Source organism: Micropterus salmoides, unplaced genomic scaffold, assembly GCF_014851395.1.
Source record: "Micropterus salmoides isolate LMB-PRFRI ecotype aquatic unplaced genomic scaffold, ASM1485139v1 Ms_hic_scaffold_17, whole genome shotgun sequence".
Classification (NCBI taxonomy): Eukaryota; Metazoa; Chordata; class Actinopteri; order Centrarchiformes; family Centrarchidae; genus Micropterus; species Micropterus salmoides.
In genome coordinates this window covers 30977764-30998750 of record NW_024040817.1, presented here as the reverse complement: position 1 = coordinate 30998750, position 20987 = coordinate 30977764, and the positions used below count along the sequence as shown (strand labels likewise).

The following is a 20987-nucleotide window of genomic DNA, read 5'->3' as shown; positions in this document are numbered from 1 at the left end:
GAGAAGGAAGACTGCAGCCAATCACCTTCTCTGCAGAGTGAATGATGCGCTGCAGCCTGCCCTTGTCCCTGGCAGTAGCAGCAGCGTACCAGATGGTGATGGAGGAGGTGAGGATGGACTCAATGATGGCGGTGTAGAAGTGCACCACTATTTTCTTTGGCAGGCTGAACTTCTACAGCTGCCGCAGGAAGTACATCCTCTGCTGGGCCTTCTTGGTGAGGGAGGTGATGTTCAGCTCCCACTTGAGGTCCTGGGAGATGATGGTGCCCAGGAAGCGGAAGGAGTCCACAGTGGTGACTGGGGAGTCACACAGGATGATGGGGGAGGGTGGGGCTGGGCTCTTTCTGAAGTCCACGACCATCTACACTGTCTTCTGAGCGTTGAGCTCCAGACTGTTCTGGCTGCACCAGGTCACCAGATGGTCGATCTCCCACCTGTAGGTGGACTCATCCCTACCTGAGATGAGCCCAATGAGGGTGGTGTCGTCCGCAAACTTCAGGAGCTTGACAGACTGGTGACTGGAGGTGCAGCTGTTGGTGTACTGGGAGAAGAGAAGGGGGGAAAGAACACAGCCCTGAGGAGAACCGGTGCTGATGGTCTTGGAATCAGAGACAGGTTTTCCCAGCTTCACGTGCTGCTTCCTGTCCGTCAGTGATCCACCTGCAGGTGGAGTCAGGCTCGTTCAGCTGAGAGAGCGTGTCCTGAAGCAGGACCAGGATGATGGTTTTAAAAGCAGAGCTGAAATCCACAAACAGGATCCTGGCGTAGGTTCCTGGAGAGTCCAGATGCTGGAGGATGTAGTGAAGGGCCATGTTTACTGCATCATCTACAGACCTGTTGGCTCTGTAGGCGAACTGCAGGGGGTCCAGGAGTGGGTCTGTAATGGATTTTAGGTGGGACAACACTAGGCGTTCAAAGGACTTCATAACCACAGATGTCAGGGCGACGGGTCTGTAGTCGTTTAGTCCAGTGGCCCTTGGTTTCTTGGGGACAGGGATGGTGCTGGAGACTTTGAAGCAGGCTGGCACATGGCATGACTCCAGTGAGGTGTTAAAAATGTCTGTGAACACCAGAGACAGCTGATCAGCACAGTGCTTCAGGGTGGATGTGGAGACAGAGTCCGGCCCAGCTGCTTTGCAGGGTTTCTGCCTCCTGAAAAGACCGTTGTCTTCCCTCTCTGTGATGGAGAGAGGAGGGGAGGGGGTGGACCTGGCCAGCTCTGAGGAGGGAGGGGAAGAAGTGGTGGACCAAGGCTGAAGCTGAGCGGAGGAGTCACAGAGGATGGTGTCTGATCGACTCTCAAAGCGGCAGTAGAACTGGTTCAGCTCATTTGCCAGGCGAGAATCGTTTATGGAGTGGGGGACTTTGGGTTTATAGTTTGTGATCTGTCTGAACCCCCTCCAGACAGAAGTGGCGTCGTTTGCAGAGAACTGGTTCTTTAGTCTCTCTGACTACAGTCGTTTAGCTTCTCGCACCTCCCTGCTAAACCTGTACTTTAACGAGTTACGAGTTTACAGAGCTTTAGTTTTTGCCTGTAAGCGTGAATCAGATGGACCATCACGTGATCAGAGTGACCCAGTGGAGCGCGTATAGGCACTGCTAACTGTGGTGTAGCAGTGATCCAAATACCGGAGTCCGGTATCAGCACAGCCAGGTCATTCACAAAAAATGAAACACAAACTCAGGAGATACATGGGAGCACTCTACAAAAAGCCAGTTATAATAACAATTACTCATCAACCTCATTGCTGTGATCAAAGGATGAGTGATTTTGCTAGCGTGACAATCAATCAATAAATCAATAAAAACACATCTTCACCGACCTTATTCGGAAGAGAAAGTGTTAAAATGATTATTCAGTTTGTCTGCTGTAAATATCCATTACACACTTAGACTCACTTCCAGTTTGACCTTTGCTTTCATTTGTGTGAGAAAGTAAGCCAAATTAATTTAAAGCAGTGGTCCTGTCCAGATGCTGTTGAGCAATCTCAGCAAGTACAGCAGGTAAAATATGTATTGAACACATCACCATTTTTCTCGGTAAAAAATTTCTAAAGGTGCTATTGATGTTACATTTTCACCAGATTGTGGTAAGAACCCAAGTAATTTATACATACAAAAACCCCAAAACAAATAAATTCAGAAATTAAGTTATGTGTAATAATGTGCGATTGGGAATGATGGCCACAGCTACGTAAAGAGGTGGTATTCTGCTTTTTGGCTTTTCCCCTCTCCTTTATTGACTTATTTCTCTTTTTTGTGCATGTAATAGGTTTGCAAAGTGAAAAAGCCCAAAGTCCAGCCCGAAGGGAGTTCCCATCTCCCACAGAAAACTCTGCTCTGAACTGCCTGAAAACAGCTCGTTTGTAGTCCAGCCCTTCACTTCCTTTACTTGTGACATCACAATGAAAACGCATCATAAAGCTTGCCGAGCAGCTAGCGGGGTCAGGCACGCCCTCAAACCAAGCTAGTCTGAGCGGAGGCCCTTTGATTTTAGTGAAGCCCCTTTTCCACTGCACAGTACCAGCTCGCCTTTGTTTGGTTTTCCATTGTAGAAATGTTGTACATGTACCCAGGGTGCGATTTGTGTAAAAAACAGAGGGGGGGGGGGGTTTCTTACCTCATGAAAATAGGTAGTGTGATTTGGATCACACCACCTTGTTTCTTACGACCCGCCCTTCTCTGCTTCTGATTGGCTAGTAGTCCTTACCAGGGAACTGCGCATGTGCAACTCCCAACAAAGATTTTGTACAAGTAAGATGCATCACTCTGTAGCTTAAGAGCGGAGCGTACAACACAGGGTGAAAAGAGGAGCTGTAGCAATGTGCAGGATGAGAAAAATATGGTGTTTTGTGAAAATTAAACCATGTAAACCTGTTGTAGTACAACCCCTAATTAAGATTTTGAACCTGAAAATGAGCATAATACCACCTCTTTAAAATAATCTAGGCACACAGCTAAATATACTTTCTAGTCTTTTGACCACTCAAAGCGCTTTTACACTACATCACATTCACCAATTGAGCCTTGTGCTCAAACAGAAACTGACATTGTCACGCCAATGGTACAGCCATTGGGGGCAACCCGCTCTATCTCCTGAGCCACAGCTGCCCCTATCACCCCAGAGTCATTTTTTAAGAAACATTCTCTGATTCTAGCTTATTAATTATCACCCCCCATTCCCCACCTCACATAAGCAGGTATTTTATGAGAGTGGGGTATAATGCTTTCACACAAATATCCACATTTATGAAGGCCATTTTTAAATCTGTAAATAGTGAGGATGTGATAATGATAATCTGCATGAGAAATAAAGAAAAAGAAAAAGGTTGGTGATGATTATCATGTACCCTCAACAACAAACTAATGGCTTGGGCAAGGTCATCCCAGTCATCTGGACTGTATGATACCAGTCCCATATGGACGTGGAATTCTACGCCCTGGTTAAAAACTATCCCAGTAAGTATCCCAGTCAGCTGTTGCCACCTGAGCAGGAGGGGTGAGTTGTTCTCTTTTCCTGCCTTACTCACTTCTCTTGTATCAGCCTCAAGGCATTGTCAAGTTTACACAGTGTCAAGTTTACACAGTGAAGCAGTGTTATGCTAATTTGGTGCTTTACACAGAAACACAAGGAGTTTGAAGTCAAACGCACGTTACATAGTGTAAAGTCCTCCGATATTGTCATAGTGTCAGAACTCTTGGCCACGCCACAGACAAACACAGAGAGACGTACAGAACAGACAGGAAACACAAGGAAGGGGGAAACAAATGAAAACACAAGGGATGAGGTACTACAACTGATATATAACACAAAAGACAATTTGGAAGTGTCTAAATAAATAAACAGTTTTGTTTATATTATGAGCCAGTCAGAATGCATTAATATAAACAATTGTGAGCTTGTTGTTCACTTGTCCAAATAACAGGGAGATCCTGGGCCTGTAGGACCAGCTGGACCTATTGGAGAACCTGGAGTAGGAATCACTGGGCCGAAGGTAACACTAACTCAGAAATTAATCACTCTATCAATTTATCACACCTCAGTGCACTGTGTGGAAGTGTTATACTAGCTGATGGCACATATTTTTAAAACATCTTTCTTAGTGCTCAGTTCCCTCAGGGCCCTTTGCTGCATGCCATCCTGTTTCTGTGTCCCACCTTTCCTGTCTCTCTCTGCAGCTGTTTCTATCATATAAAGGCAAAAAAATGCTATTTCTTTAATAATGTAATGTGTGGATTTTTCAGGTCACAGTCATACCACATTACCGTATGTTTGCAATATACAAACCTGCAGGTCAAAATGATTTTATGCTAATATGTACAAACAACAGCATTTTCCTACTGTCTTTGTCCCTCTCATTATTTTCACTGTTCTCCTGTTCCTCCTTCAGGGTAACAAAGGAAATCATGGACCTGTGGGGCCACCAGGAATGAAGGGAGATGGCTTCCCAGGACCACAGGTGACAGGGAAACGGGGGTATAATTGTATTATCTCATATTCAATGCATAAGAAAGAAGGGTTTGTAAATGAACATCTTACTTCATCATTAGGGGCTGCCTGGTTTACCAGGAGTGCAAGGAGAGATGGGGCCTGAAGGGAAAGGACTACCTGGACCCAAGGTGGAGCACTAGTGTTACTTCATTAAGTCATCAAGTGAGGGAAAGTCCTCAGAGGGACATTCAAGCTCAGGAGAACTGTAGTGTTTGTAGGTAAAAACAAACAAAACCTGAGAATGTTCTGAAAAAAAAAATTAAGAACGGCTGAGATTAATGTTGCAAATGTATGATAAACAAATGTGAATATGCTCTGAGGTTAAAGTGGTAAATTTATGAGAAAAAAATCATACATTTGCGAAAAGAAAATTTTGCTTGAGGGTATTCAGATGTTATTAACAGCAAACACATCTAAGCTACTTTCAATCAAACCAGACCAAAAGCACAAAAAATGGGGAAGAACTGCAGACGTGTAAATAAAAAGGAGCATCTCAGAAAATTAGAATATCATGAAAAGTTTTTTCCCCCTGTAATTTAATTCAAAGAGTGAAACTTTCATATATTTTAGATTCATTTCATATAAACTGAAATGTTTCTGGCTGTTTTTTGTTTTATTCTTGATGATTACAGCTTGCAGCTCTGGGAAATCAAACATCCATCCATCGTCAACTGCTTATCCTGTGCACAGGGTCGCGGGGGGGCTGGAGCCAGTCCCAGTTTACATTTGGCGAAAGGCGGGGTACACCCTGGACAGGTCGCCAGTCCATCGCAGGGCGAAAGTCAAAAAGCCAAATCTCAAAATATTAGAATATTAGAATCAGTGTTGGGCAAGTTACTTCCAAAATGTGATGCATTATAGATTACTAGTTACTGTCATTTGAAAGTAATTAGTTATATTACAATATTACTGTCTCTGAATTGTAATGCTTTAAACTACTTTTGCGTTACTTAAACTGTTGTTTAATGGGCGCATTCTTCTGATGGTAAGATCTGTGGGTTCTAGTGATGTGCAGAGCTATCCACGGATCGGGGATCGAGTCTTTGTCATAAAAATTAACCTTCTGATAAGTAGCAGGGGTGTGGGCTAGGGTGGATGGGTGAAATAGGATAAACTGTGTCCCCATTAAGAAAGACACTGTGCGCATTTACGCAGGAGGTACAGCAACATAAAGTCACTGATTATTTGAATCTCCGGACAATCCGACAGGATCGGTCAGGATGAGCTGACAGCAGCCTCTCTGATCATTAAAGAAATTTGTTAAAGCACAAACACACAGCCTGTAGAAATCTATTTACGCATGATCCATCAGGGGAGCTACCATCTTGTTGAGAGGAGCGGAGCTCCCCCGTAGTTTGCACCATGCCTACATTTTTCGACCATCTGATTCCCAGAACAGGAAGTAACGTCACTCTTTTACCTCTTTGGATTTGTTTTTCTGGTGACAAATGGTGTATTGTTAAAAAAAACAAACATCACTTAATTTCGAGTTAAAGTGTGTTGTAACACGTGTTACTGAGATTGTTACGGGTATAATATTACCGATTTTTATTTAGTAATGCCTTATATTACTGTGTTACAGCAAAAAGCAATACATTACTGTAATTGCGTTACTTTTGTGCGTTACTTTTGTAACGCAATTACTCCCAACACTGATTAGAATAAAGAATGTATAATACAGAAATGTTGACCTGAGAAGAGCTTTTCATCTTTCAGTCTGGTTCAGTACACAGAACCACAATCATGGGGAAGTCTTCTGACTTGACAGGTGTCCAGAAGACACTCACTGACACCCTCCACAAGGAGGGTAAGCCACAGAAGATGAAAGGGCTGGCTGTTCACAAATTGTTGGATCAAAGCATATTCATGGAAAGTTGACTGGAAGGTTAAAGTGTGGTAGGAAAAGGTGCATAAGCAACAGGATGACCGCAGCCTTGAGAGAATTGTCAAGAATAACCAATTCAAGAACTTGGGAGAGCTTCACATGGAGTGGACTGAGGCCCGAGTCAATGCATCAAGGGCCACCAGGCACAGATGTGTCCAGGAAATGAGCTAGAAATGTTTCATTCCTAGTGTCCAGTCACTCCTGAACAAGAGACAACGTCAGAAGCGTCTTTCCTGGGCTAAGGTGAAAAAGAACTGGACGTTGCTCCAAAGTCTTCTTTTCAGATGAAAGTAGCATTTAATTTCGAAATCCAGGTTTTAGAGTCTGGAGGACAACTGGAGAGGCACAGAATCCAAGCTGCTTGAAATGTAGTGTCAAATTTCCTGTCAGTAATGATTTATGGTGCCATGTCATCTGCTGGTGTTGGTCCCTGTGTTTTATTAAGTACAGTGTCAATGTAACCGTCTACCAGGAGATTTAGAGCACTTCATGTTTCCATCTGCTGACAAGCTTCTTGGAGATGCTGATTTCCTTTTCCAGCAGGACTTGGCACCTGCCTACAGGGCCAAAACCACTAATGACTGGTTTGCTGACCATTGTATTACTCTTCTTGATTGGCCAGCCAACTCCCCTGACCTGAACTGTGTTGTAAAGAGGAAAATGAGAGACACCAGACCCAGCAATACAGATGAGCTGAAGGCAGCTTTCAAAGCAACCTGGGCTTCCATAACACCTCAGCAGGCACAGTCTGATTGCCTTCATGCCACATTGCATTGATTAAGTCACGTGTGCAAAAGGAGCCCCCACCAAGTGCTTAGTGCATAAATTAACCTTTTTTAGAACTGTTTAACTTTTCAGAAGGTCAATATTTTTGTAGTCTTTATACTAATATTCAAATATTTTGAGTTATGGATTTTTGATTTCAATGAGCTGTAAGCTGTAATCATCATGGTTAAAAATGGAAATATTTCACTTTATATGAAATGAATCTAGAATATATGAAGTGTCATGTTTCGACTTAAATTACGGGGAAAAAATAAAAAATTTGCTGAGTTAAACCTGTAAGGGATGTGATGAGACACTTAGCTACATTACGAGATGAGAAATTACAGAAAAAAATATTCAAATTTTCTGAGACACACCTGTATGGTAGGCCATGTGATCTGATTAGAAGACTGTTAGGAGACTGTTGACTTATATTGTCGGTGATACGGACTGGACATTAAAAGACAGAAATGGAAATGGAAAAAACAAAATCATTTGTGGGCTGTATAAGATGGAGAAGTAGTGGAAAGGATTCTTAGTCCGAGTTTGTCTGATTTGTGGGTCAGGGTGACAGAGGCATACCAGGGGTGCTGGGGCCATCAGGTCCTCCTGGAATTGGACTTTATGGACCAAAGGTCAGTGTGTGTATACAGTATGAAGAAATTGAAACAATTTCTATTGTTTTTATAAACCATTTTTTCTGACAATTGCTGTAATGAATTGTATTTCTAGGGTTCTACAGGACAGCCTGGTCCACCAGGTCTGCCAGGGCCTCCAGGAGAGGGCATCCAGGGACCAAAGGTTGGCAATAAAAAACTTGTCGTTCACCAAGAATTGGTTATGTACTTGTTTTTGGGGATTCAGCACCCAGCTACAGCTGACCATGTTGATCCATTCTCTTGTTCTGCAAGGATGACCACTGTCCGTAAGATAAGTCTATATGCTGATGATACCTTTATCATGTTTACCAGTTCATCCATCTTTATTCTTAGGGTGAACCTGGGTTTCAGGGCCCAATGGGCCCTCGGGGGGCGCCAGGGGATGGCCTTCCAGGGGAGAAGGTACAAACAATACTGCCTGTACCGATGGTTGCATTACATATTGCCTCTCATTACCAGTTCTCCAAATTTGCTATAATGCTTTGACACACACAGGGTGATAGAGGCATTCCTGGAGACCGGGGAAAGAAAGGAGAAAAGGGGGACTATGGAGAACCTGGCTCTACTGGACTGATGGTAACATAGCATGTCACCACTTCAAATGCCTCATGGTCTCCTAAACTGTTCCTCAAAAGGTCTGTGATGATCATAGTTGCCTGTGAATTTCTTTTTCATTTGTTTTGGGGCGCAGTTCTTCTTTTAGGCACTGATGTCTTCTTCCTTTCATGTAAAATGGAACTTCCCGGTTTTGGTGTTCATTTCCAGGTTTGGAATAATGCATATTTCAGCCTTTTCAGGCCGAGTATCGACTGGTCCAAAACTGATTACTAATTAGATTCTATACCTATTCTTAAAGTCCCTATTTGTAGGGAGTTTGCAGCCATCAAGGTCATAGTCATCCAAAGACGGTTAGAATCAAGGGCATTTCACCGAGAGGCTACTTCAGTAATGGGAGGCGAAATGTTTGAGTTTCTTCAACCTAGTCCAGTTGCCCTTGATTTTAACGTTCCTTTGATATTTGTAGGATTTCGACATTTCTGACTTTGGTGCCTCCTAGTGGTAGTAACACAAAAGACACTTTGGTAGAAAGCAGTGCATTCCATTAGGTCCAGTGTGTAATATTTTGGAGGATCTATTGACAGAAATGGAATATAATATACATAACTATGTTTCCAGTGGTGTATAAATACCTTACATAATGAACCAATATGTTTTTATTACCTTAGAATGAGCCGATGTCTATGAAGATTCTCAGTCATCCAGGTCATAGTTATCCAACTTAGAATGAGCCATTTCTACCTATACACTGCGGGTCCCCTGTCATGTGAAATGGAAATTATTTCCATCACACATGGAAGTTGCTATGTTGCTCTGCCATGTTTCTACAGTAACCCAAATGGACAAACTGTTCTACAGAGCACATTTCGTCACTACACTGAATACGTATGTAGAAGAAGTAGAAGTAGTAGTAGTCTAGTTTGTTAGAAGTAAGAGAAGTGAAATTTGGACAAATGGAGGACCACAGGTATTATATGGATATTGGACTTCCTCACAAACAGACCCCAGTCAGTTCGGATTGGCGGACTCACCTCCTCCACTCTAGTGCTCAACACAGGAGCCCCCCAGGGCCGTGTGTTCAGCCCCCTCCTGTTCACACTGCACACCCACGACTGCATCCCCCGACATGGAGAGAACTCTGTTGTGAAGTTTGCGGACAACACCACCACCATCATCGTCCGGATTTCAAACAATGAGACTTCATATCAGGAGGAAATTCATAATCTTGCAGAGTGGTGCTCAGAGAACAACCTACTGCTCAACGTCAGCAAAACCAAGGAGCAGATCATTGATTTTAGGAAGGAGGAGATATAGACACACACTCCACACAGTTTCAGGTTCCTGGGAATCACCATCACAGAGAACCTGACATGGTCGTCTCACATCTCCATGCTGGTGAAGAAAGTTTAGAAATGACTGTATTTCTTGAGGAAGCTTAAGAAGTCCAAATTCCCACGCCAAGTTCTTGTTAACTTTTACAGAGGAGCAATAGAAAGCATCCTGACTGGAAACATCACTAACTGCCATGGGATGTGCACGGCCCAGGACCGGAGGGCTCTGCAGCGGGTGATTCAAACTGCTCTGAAGATCATTGGTACCCATCTCAGGTCAGTGATATCGGTGAGGTGAGGTGTCTGCAGAGCCCAAAGGATACTAAAGGACAGTACCTACCCAGCCACAGCCTGTTCACCCTGCTGCCTTCTGGGAAGAGATATAGAAGTTTCAGCTGCCACACCACCAGACTGCAGAGCAGCTTTTTCCCCAAACTATCAAGACTCTGAAACTCTTATTCATCCTCAGCACTGCTCCACTGAATATAGTTTATTTGTTTTTACCATTTTTATAATTGGTTTTATATTAATGTATATTGTCTGCTATGTAGCAGAAGGGAGTTACAAACTCAATTTCACTGTATAACCTTGTACTGTGACAAAATAACTAATCCTTGTACCGTGTACCTGAATGGAGAATTTGCACCACCATTTATGTCAATGAACCACCTTCTAATATCCATATAATGTTTGTGGATGGAAACACACGTCATTTGACATTTTCTTTTTCAGCTGTTATGGAAAAATCTGAGATAACTGACTGAGACTGATAATTGACTTTCAGTACGATTTCTTGGAGCAATTCTGAGACACCTGATAAATACAGGGCTTGAAGGTCTCTAGGAGCTCTGCTGTAGAAACTAGCAGGCAAAAACTTGCTTTCAAGAAAATAAGACCTGACACTCCATAGTTTCTAATGAATCACCACGCACTTGTCCTAAAGAGATTAGCCCAACACTATTTATTCATTATACTTTCTAATTTGAGTTTAATTTTACAGGGGAGACCAGGAGAAAAGGGGGAACCAGGACTGACTGTGAGTAAAGGGACTGACACAAATAATACTGAGCTTAATCTCTTAACATAAAAATTTAAGACCTTTTTCGTCTTCTTTTTTTGTACACAGAGAGAAGAGGTCATCAGGATTATAAGGGAAATCTGTGGTAAATTATTTGTTTTATCAGCATTTTATAGCTATATAATCCTCAGTCACTGGCAGACTTTTTTTGTGTTGCATAGTTAGGAACTAATGTCTACTAAATCTAAATTAAGTCGACAAAATATTCATAACATCTTATGATAAAATGCAGTCCCAATAAATGGAAAATGCTTTGAAATGTGCGATAGCTGAGTGTACCTCTTACATTTGTTGCCCAGGCTGTGGTCTGAAGTGCAGAGAGAGCCCTCTGGAGCTGGTGTTTGTGATAGACAGCTCTGAGAGTGTGGGACCAGAAAACTTTGAGTTGGTGAAGGACTTTGTGAACACTCTTATTGACCGGGTGTCTGTGAGCCGAGAAGCCAGTCGGATCGGTGTGGTGCTTTACAGCCACGTAGACATGGTGGTAGTAAGTTTGCAGCAGCAGTCCAGCCAGGATGATGTGAAGGCCGCCATCAGGAAGATGCCTTACCTGGGTGAAGGTACCTTCACTGGCAGCGCCATCCATCGTGCCAATCAGCTGTTTCAGGCCGCACGGCCTGGTGTGAGGAAAGTGGCTGTGGTTTTAACGGACGGGCAGGCTGACCCCCGGGACATCATGCAGTTTAAAGATACAGCAGCAGAGGCCCATGCACAGGGGACCGAGATGTTTGTTATAGGAGTCGTAAACAAGACTGACCACCTGTATGAAGAGTTCCAGGCTGAGATGAATGTAATCGCCTCGGATCCTGATGAAGAGCACGTCTACCTCATAGATGACTTCAGGTCACTTACCAGTAAGCAAACAGTGTTGTCTCACATATTCAGCCACCACACTGTTCACTGTTAACATGCTGACACATTTATCAAAGAACTTATACCTTATAACTTCAGATCTTGTCTCATTATTTTATTATTCTGCAAATACATGATTAATATGCAAGCACGAATTGTAAAGAAACACAAGCTAAACAAATCACTGAGAAAGAATGATGGAAACTATAGTACTAAAAACTCTGGTTCTGTTTATTCCAGACAGAAAAAAAGCCAGAGTGACAAAGTCTGTCAATAATATCTCTAGATTTTCCTTTTAAAGATCTTATTTACATGTTGTATCCCTGTAATGCTGTGTTATGAACAGTGACAGGAGCAGGGATTGTTTAAGTTTGTTGTCCTTGTGGTATTCAGTTCATAGGGTCACTTGAGAATTAGTCAAGGGAGACGAAACTAGCAATAAACATGTCATGTTCCCTTCTTTGTTCATTTTCATACAGATCTGGAAAGCAAAATACTGAGTCGGATTTGTGAGCAGGATGACGCAGTGGCACTTCTGCCAAACGCTGTCTTTCCACCCATGGAAACCCACCCAGAGGCTCCTGAAGACAGCCACTCCACAGAGTTCCCAGATGAGGAAAACATACAAGTAATTCTGCTTTAGTCTCATTTTGAAAAATTAAACTTACTTTATCAAATACTGTTGACCTCTGTCTTTCGGTTACGAATATGTCAAGTCGAGTCGAGTCTGATAACAGACAGACAGACACTGTCTCCTATAAAGGTTGGAATCACAGGGTACTTCAACATACGATACAATTCACAATACATGGCTCACAATACCAATAATATCACGATACAGCAATTCTGTGATAATCGATATATTGCTAGACAATCCTGAAATGATACATCGCTATGCTGTTCTGCGCCCTTCTCTCCCCCGAAGAGGCGGATAACTTTTCTGTTCAGGACAAGGAGGTGTGGTGTCCCACCCACTCTCTGGACAAAGCCTTCGACCTGCTGTTACCAGAAGAGCGGGAGTCAGATGCAGACAAGATTACAAGCTTGTGAGAAGTGCTGGTACGCAAGAAAAAGTTCCGGTATGCCAAAGACTAAAATGTAATAGTGCCGGTACCGGTCAAAGCAATGCTAAAACGCACACAATGAATGCAGATAATAGCCTAATCATGGACATTTTGGGCGATTTAGAAATCCCAACCAGTTGCATTTGTGACTCCCAAAAAAAAGGACATGTCGGGGAAAAAGAGAACGTGGTCACCAAAGTTAATGGAAATTCCCATTATATGTTAGCATTGAGCTAACCGTCAAAGTGCTAATTTTTCTTATTTTTATGTATCGATATGATGGGTTGGAATATCGATACAGTATCGTGGAAGAAAGTATAACGATATATTATATCTGTATCGATTTTTTTGCCCACCCCCAGTTATTAGTTTGAATGATTTTAGATGTTATGTTACCACTCTGTCACAACTGTCTGGACTCACAACACAGAGCGCGTTCACTTGATCACTATCACTGTGTTCTCCGGTGTTGCATCAGCTGGGCGGTGTTGATTCGCTCAGCGAGTTAATGTTAATCAGTTTTGCATATGTTCTTCACTGCTTGAAAAGACTGATGTGTAGCGTGAGTGCATGTGGACATTGTCAATAGTAGGACTGCAGCTAATGATGATTTAGTAGTCGAAGCTTCTACAGATCATTTCATCAATTCATCAATGCATCGTTTAAGAAGTACTTCTGCTTGGCGGCGGCAGCACCCCCCCCCCCCCCCCCCCCCCCAGTAACGGAATGTGTGCAGTGATAGATGATAGATATTTATTAGTCCTTTCGGAAATTCATAGTGTGTCATACAGCAAACATCAGACCAAAAACATCTTCTTCTTCTTCTTCTGGCTTTCCAGCAGACTAGACCTGAGGCATATTGCTGCCTCTCACAGTTCAGTCTCAGTGTCGTTTTATGGCATCACCATTCTCAGAGGGGTAATCCTGTTGCAGATATAAAGTCCATGACTGCTTCCACTATCCTCAATTGGTTCTCATGAGGATTCAAAATGTGTCTCAATGTAACTGTCTGTATTCCAACTCCTGATAGCACAGGGTTTAGTTGTTCTCTTTGCCTTTTGCACTGTTGACATTCCATAAACACGTTTAACAGACTGTTCAGGTTCTACAGAGTCCATCCTTATGTTTGCCCATCTTTGTCAGGTCCAATGCAAGTCCTCAGTGTCCCAGTCTGTCCCAGTCACACTGCTGTAATGTTTTCCTTAATGACAGACCAGATCCACAAACTGCTAAATCAGTGTTTCTTTTCAGAGCAATTTTTGCTGCCTTGTCTGCCACCTCATTCCCTTCCACCCCAACATGTGACATTACACCTTTCAGAAAAAAATCATTAAAGACTTTTTGGCTGCCCTGTTCTCACTTTTATTGTATATCTGTCCAAAAAATCCCACTCTCCAACCCTTGCTATTCCACTGGATGCTAATGCTAAGTCTATTACAACAGTACATTTACTGTTCTAATATCGAATCTAGTTGGTGGGCCATCATTTAAACAAACTAATCTCCACCTGTCCATAAATTCCTCTGTAGTGTTAACATTAGTATTCTTTATTCTACTACCCCAAGGAGGGTTGTGGGAGTTAAAATCCTCCACCCAAATGACTGGGGTCCCTATTTGTTTCATAACCCTCTCCAACTCATTTAAATTTATTTGTAAACATTGGATTATAAAGGTTTACTATGTTAATCCACCTGTGCTGTCCCCAAAGATATAGATCTAGATTAGACTTGATTTCTACTTTCTGGTATTGTACATCTGACCTTATAAATGTTGCACACCCTCCCCCAGATTTTCCGTTTTTATCATATCTGACACTTTTGTATCCAGGAATCACAAAATCTAAGCATTGTTTAAGGCAAGTTTCTTGAATACAAATCACCTGTGGTAAATATTCTACAAATCTCTTAAATTCCTCCCCATTAGCCACCAAACTCCGTGCATTCCATTATAAGATGTAAAATATCAGCAATTTAACTATCATAATTTACTTCCATGCTTCTTTCCCCAGTACACTCCTCACTTTTATCTGTGTTCTTTCCTTTTCCCCTCCCTCTTTCATAAACTTGCAGTTTCTGCCTCATATACTTGTGCAGCTCTTCAGGACCCAGATATACCTCTTTCAGAAATCTCTCTGCAGCATCCACCACCACTTTAATAACGTCAGATCTTCTGGACTGGCCTCTAACATTCAGTTAGAGACCAGAGACTGACTCTTGTTGGCACAATATCTTGCTTGAATGTTAACAGCACAGCAATGCCAGATTCTTTGAATCTCCGTACTGCTTCAATCTCAGCTCCCTTTGAATTCTTCAAGATGGCACTCTCTGCTATCTCAGGGCTTACGTATATCGCTCCTTCCTGTTTTTAGCTTGATCTGGTATGAAACATTCTATAGGCCTGTTGAGCAGATGGCGAACTTTAAGGGCATTCGACCTCTGAGTATCATTTCCGCAGAAAACAAGTATATTTCCATTCATCATCATTTTAAGTTTTAGAACTTTTCCCATTCTGAGAGGATTTAAGGCCTTGTCACTCTTATTTACTTTAAATTTAACTTTAACTTTAGCTTAAATCCACCCTCCTCTTCAAACCTTGACATTTTCCTCATGCTTTGGGAATCGTCACTCCCACTCCCATTGTTGGTGTTAGTCCCATTGTCCCATCTTTTTTTTCAGTTTGCCTGGGATTTTCATCATTACTCCCCCCTCCTTCACTTAGCTTCCCTTTCAGCGGCATGGCCCTCCCCTGTCGGGGAGACCTATCTGCTGCTTCTAACAGATCACAATCCTAGCTCTCACAGGGCATGCCAAGTTGAGATGTCAAATACCAGTCACCATGTAAGGTTAGTGTGTCAGAAAAGTAATTTGAATTGCCCTCCAAACCGTACAACTCCTCCTTGCTCCACCACGTCCACCTGCCGACTTCCGCTCTCCAAAACGACCAACAACCAGACAACTGCTTTACCAACACAAACATCACCCGCGTGCTATACAAGTTATGCTAAGACACACAGTTAACTCATGACTGTGACAGCTTGAACTATAAGTGTGTCTGATTTGAACTTCTTTATTTCCCAGATTGAACTCCCAGTGGAAACAGTAACAGCCCCGACTCCACAGTCCCAGGAGTCACGTCGGGCCCACAAGAACCCGGTTTATACTAAACTGTTTGTGGAGCCTTGGAACGAGCTGCCAGACATCACATTTGCCTCTCCTGGTGGCAGGGGGCAGCAGGGCCCTGGTGTGACCTCCATGGTGGGTCCTCAGATTCCACCTGACTGGCTGTATGAGGCAGAGAGCAAACAGGCTCCTATGAGCCGCCCTCCACCATCCCTGACAGACTCTTCGGTGCCAGGTAAACAAGAAAAACAACATCTGATGAATACCACTGATGGTTTGAATGACACTTGATTGCTTGCTGTACCAAAGCCAAAAAGATGATCTTGAGTTGTTGTTTGTCACATCTTGTGTTTGTTTTTATTAATAAATCTTGCTGCCAACCATTCTCAAATAATCAACTTGTTATTAACTTACTAATTAGCAACCAAACACACCATTCAAAACAAAACATGCTTACCCTTTTGGAATTTAAATACCTCCACTTCCTTTATCTGACAGCTATAGTTATACATACTTTTCAGATCCAGATTTTACACATGAAACATACCCTCAGTTTATAAAATATAAAGCATTGTTATAAAATAAAAGCATTATTATTGCATCAATTATGATCATCATATAACGCTCAAAGGAGACATAAATACTTTTAAAAAAAAATACTTCTAAGTTAGCATTTTGTTTCCAGGTCTGTAAAAATATCAATGCAGGGCTTTAACTTGAAATGGAGTACTTTTATAGTGTGGTATTGCAACTTTTAACTTTCACTTTAAGTAAAGAATCTGAAGTAATTCTTTCTGTAATGCAAATTGAAACACTTCTGTGTTTAAAAAAAAAAAATTTTTTGACAGCAACCAGCAGCTGTGTGTTAATGCATGAACGTATAGATGCATGTATTCTAAGTTTACGCATGTTTTAATTAGTTTTAAACGGGCAAAGCCAGGTAGGTATAAAATCAAATTAGGCAGCGGACTTGTACAGTCTTTGTCAACTTTTGATAAAGAAGATACATGAGACTCTGTGAAGGAAACTCTTGTCTTTTCAAATTTAATACGAAAAGAATGTATTTACGCCAGCTGTTGTAGGAAGCAGGGGAAGAGTGTTAATATGATATGACATCTAGCCAATAGGGTTGGAAAAGCAATTAACTGCTGTAAGGAAACACTTTTAATAATTTTAATCTTTAAATGATTAACACAAATAATTATTAATATAATTTCATTATTATTAGATAGCCTACCATATTTTTACTGGCCATTTAAAATGTAGCAAAGTCATGGTCTTCACAGATCCAGCACTTTGGACTTAAAACAGATCCGTACCCAAATCTGACACGCATAAAATATTTTTCCCCCAAAAAGAGACCCAATGCAAAAGGAACCCAAGAATAATTAGATCAGATCCAAAAAGCACTCAAGTCCCAGACAGAGAGACAACTACAACACGGGCAGCAACATCATCCTTCAAAAAGCAACAATACATGTTTCATTATTTCTGCATATCACACTTGTTGACCAATTGAGTGGAACAATACACAATACACAGTGGAACAACTCTACCTACCTTCCCGCCAGAAGATCCCACCGTCTCGTGCTGGATCACGGACTGTCTCTTGGACATATCTGCATGGATGAAGGCTTGCCAACTTAACCTGTCTAAGACTGAACTCTTGGTCATTCCAGCCAAGCAATCTATCCACCATAACATCAAACTACAAATTGACTCCTCAACCATCACTCCAACCAGGGTGGTGAGAAACGTGGGTGTCATGATTGATGACCAGCTGTACTTTTCAGACCATGTTGCTGCTGTCTCACGGTCATGCTTTGCTCTATACAACATAAGGAAAATCAGGCCCTACCTCACTCAGTACGCCACCCAGCTTCTGGTACAGGCCATGGTTATCTCTCACCTCGACTATTGCAATGCCCTCTTAGCAGGTCTCCCAGCTTGTGCGGTGAAACCCTTACAAATGGTTCAGAATGCAGCAACGCGTCTGGTTTTTGATCAGCCCAAAAGGACTCATGTCACTCCATTACTCAGTGTCCTCCACTGGCTCCCCGTGGCCTCCAGAATCAGAATCAAGTCACTAATGCTGCATACAGAGTGACTACTGGGTCTGCACCCATCTACCTAAACTCCATAATACAAACTTACGTTCCTTCTCGGCCACTACGCTCCTCCAACGAACGCCGCCTGGCTCTGCTGTCCCTTCACACAAAGCAGTCCCAGTCCCGGGTGTTCGCATCTGTGACACCACGATGGCGGAACGAGATACCAGACGCCATCAGAGCAGGGGCGTCCCTCTCTAACTTCAAGAAGCTCTTGAAAACTCATCTCTTCTGAGAACACTTCCTCTTATAACACCTCTAACTCCTAACCTCTAACATGCACTTCCTGTGCTCTTCTTCTTCTATCCCCCTACAGTTATCTTGTATTGATTGCACTTTTTTGTTAACTCTAACTTCTTTCCCAAGGTATTTACCCCATTGATGCGATATGTGCCATTAGCGCTTACTAGTATTTATTGCTGCTTTTATTAATATGTATTGTCAGTTGTAGATCTTGTGCTGTATTTTATGCTCTGTTAATTATTGTATGTTGTTCCTCAAATGTAAGTCGCTTTGGATAAAAGCGTCTGCCAAATGAGTAAATGTAAATGGTTTGATGATTTGCAAATGGAAACCAGGTTGTCAGATGTCTCTGTTTGAACTTTATCTGGGTAAACTGCGTGTGTTTACTTTGTTTGTGAAAGAGTTAGCCTAGCATGCTAATACTACATAAATATGGATGAGTCGCGCCAAAATGGGGCAAAAATGATCATGTCCGTCTGGGTGTCATGTTTCCATCACCGCCAATCAGAGCTGGAGCTGATCCATACCTGTACTACTGCAGAGTCACAAATTGCACCCTTTCCCACTGAAGACAAAAGCCAGATGTTAGATGGTGTTAGTTTTTTTGTCCATGCTAGTATCAGCACAACGCAGGTTAAACAAATGACCTGCCACATGTTGAAATAGTCAAACGCAGTAATTTATTTAATCCAAGCCTAACAATTCACTCATTGCACCCTTTTTGTCCTTTCAGATGAAGGGTGCAGTCAGCCTCTGGACCCAGGTCCCTGTCGACAGTACGTAGTCAAGTGGTACTATGACCCCGAGGCCAATGCCTGCGCACAGTTCTGGTATGGAGGCTGTCAGGGCAATGCAAACAACTTTGAGACTGAAGCTAACTGCAGGAATTCCTGCGTCTACACATAACAGACTGTGTTTGGAGAAAAGGGTGTATGCAAAGCCAACACGCTCTATCAGCGTCACTGAGGAAAAGAATGGACTAATGACGCACGCTTTACTGTTTAACCAGAGTTCAGGCCAGCAGCTGCTGCTGTGGTCACACTCTGTAAACTGCTGCAGGTGAAGGACATGATGGAGAGTAGACCTGGACCTCCTCCCTGTCTCTCAGGCTACGTTCACACTGTAGGTGGTCCTGCTCAATTCTGAACTGCTGCACATGTACTAGCTGTCTGATCATTTTGGACAACTACTTATATCTGCTATGGGGTGTGTAACCACTAAAAACCAATACCAACTGACAGAAGCATCAAAAGACTGGTTCAACTTTGCACCCCAAATGCAAATCATTTTATTTTCACTTTTCCTTTTATTGTTGGATAGTTGTTCTCCAGGCTTACTCTGGAAAACCAGGGGCATGTGTCACAAAGCAAGTCCAGCTTGGTCTCTTTGGTTTACCTGTCTTCACTGAACCCAACATTGGCGATTCTGGGTGAACCAGTAACACAAAGCTGGTTATCAACTGGCTCAGTTAAATCTGATCTTTCCATTCCAGCTCTAAGCACGTTCATGTGAAAGAGGTCTTGATTGCAAGCCGTCACATTCACCTTTCTAACTACCCTGAGTACTTACTCTAATATGATGTGAGATGAACCAATCTGCACCTGTACACTTTTGAAAATGATATCATTTTTTTCTATTATATTCTATTATTCAGGATTTTGTCTCATCATTAAAACATTCTTATCATCAGATTTCCCCCAGACCACTAACAGTGGTCATACTGTTTTATTGGTAGTTTTAAAGATTTAATTGACTTAATATCAAATTTGACACTTGATGAAACTCAGTAACCGCTAGCACAAAGACTATACTATACAGACATTTACAGTATTTACATGTTTTTGGCAACCAATTTCTGAATAATGTCTACATCTGGTCAGTTCAATTATATCTTGACAACAGTACTGTGTTGTATCAGAATTGAGGCACTCACACCTACAATGTCAATATAGTCAACTGTACTGTATTTCCTGTTACAGATGTATTTTATACAACATGTATACGTGTATAATTGAATGTTTTGTTATTGTGGGTCACTGTTTGTAGGTGTTTCTTTAAGAGTTGTCCACAGAGCAGCAGTGCCTTTAAGGACATCTTGATAACTACACACAGTGTGTATTCGTAACATGTCTATGATATTTCCCCACCTCAGTGTTCATTTCTTAAGCTCTAGTTGTTTTAGTTCAGCTTAACAGAATCTATTAACCCACTCTATGTTGAGTGTTGTATGTAAAGAGACACACTTTACTGTAAAATATATTGTTTATTGTTTAACACCATAAACGTACCAGAAGGATAGTAAAACTAGTAGAACAAGGTTATTCCATAACTTTTTTCAATAAAAAATTTAATTTCTTAAAATTGCCATCTAAAGATTGATTTCAATAAACTTTTTCAAAAGATCAACACAGAGATATGACATTTACCATCAACTACACACAGCCGGCACATGTAGTTCTGCTGATCTAAAGCACAAACAGATTACACTAGACTAGACTATTTAACATTAGAGTGGTACAAAGTGAAAGAAAGGCAGGGTCCTGACAGAGGCGAACTGTAGATGTTGTCATTATGGGGGTAAATTCATGGTTCCACAAGAACTCTCCAAATCGTAAAGCAACAGATCAACATTTTGGGACACACATTGCACCTATTTACTTTCTTGTCCAGAGTTAGATTAGTAGGCGGGCCACTGTATATGTTAGCTACAACCAGCAGCCACACAAAAACTGAAATGTTAAAACAGATAAGTTAATAAGTGTTATTGGGTTTTATGTGCCAGACTATCTCTTGGCTGGGAGCTAACTTCCTGGAGAGTTGCTGGTAGACAGAG

At 42.0% G+C, this 20987-nt stretch overlaps 1 protein-coding gene across 1 annotated transcript in view; it reads left to right on the top strand.

Annotated features, from left to right (window-relative positions):
- Window positions 1-20473, top strand: part of col28a1a (collagen, type XXVIII, alpha 1a) — a gene marked incomplete at its 5' end in the record, with an annotated part of 48202 nt that extends 27729 nt beyond the window's left edge. The window contains 13 exons of the mRNA XM_038724294.1: window positions 3927-3995; window positions 4392-4460; window positions 4552-4620; window positions 7709-7777; window positions 7875-7943; window positions 8135-8203; window positions 8297-8377; window positions 10691-10726; window positions 10817-10853; window positions 11068-11622; window positions 12100-12248; window positions 15762-16077; window positions 18888-20473. Coding sequence (XP_038580222.1) covers window positions 3927-3995; window positions 4392-4460; window positions 4552-4620; window positions 7709-7777; window positions 7875-7943; window positions 8135-8203; window positions 8297-8377; window positions 10691-10726; window positions 10817-10853; window positions 11068-11622; window positions 12100-12248; window positions 15762-16077; window positions 18888-19060 — 1761 coding nt within the window. The remainder of the gene's footprint in view (window positions 1-3926; window positions 3996-4391; window positions 4461-4551; window positions 4621-7708; window positions 7778-7874; window positions 7944-8134; window positions 8204-8296; window positions 8378-10690; window positions 10727-10816; window positions 10854-11067; window positions 11623-12099; window positions 12249-15761; window positions 16078-18887) is intronic.
- Between the last annotated feature and the right edge of the window lie 514 nt (window positions 20474-20987).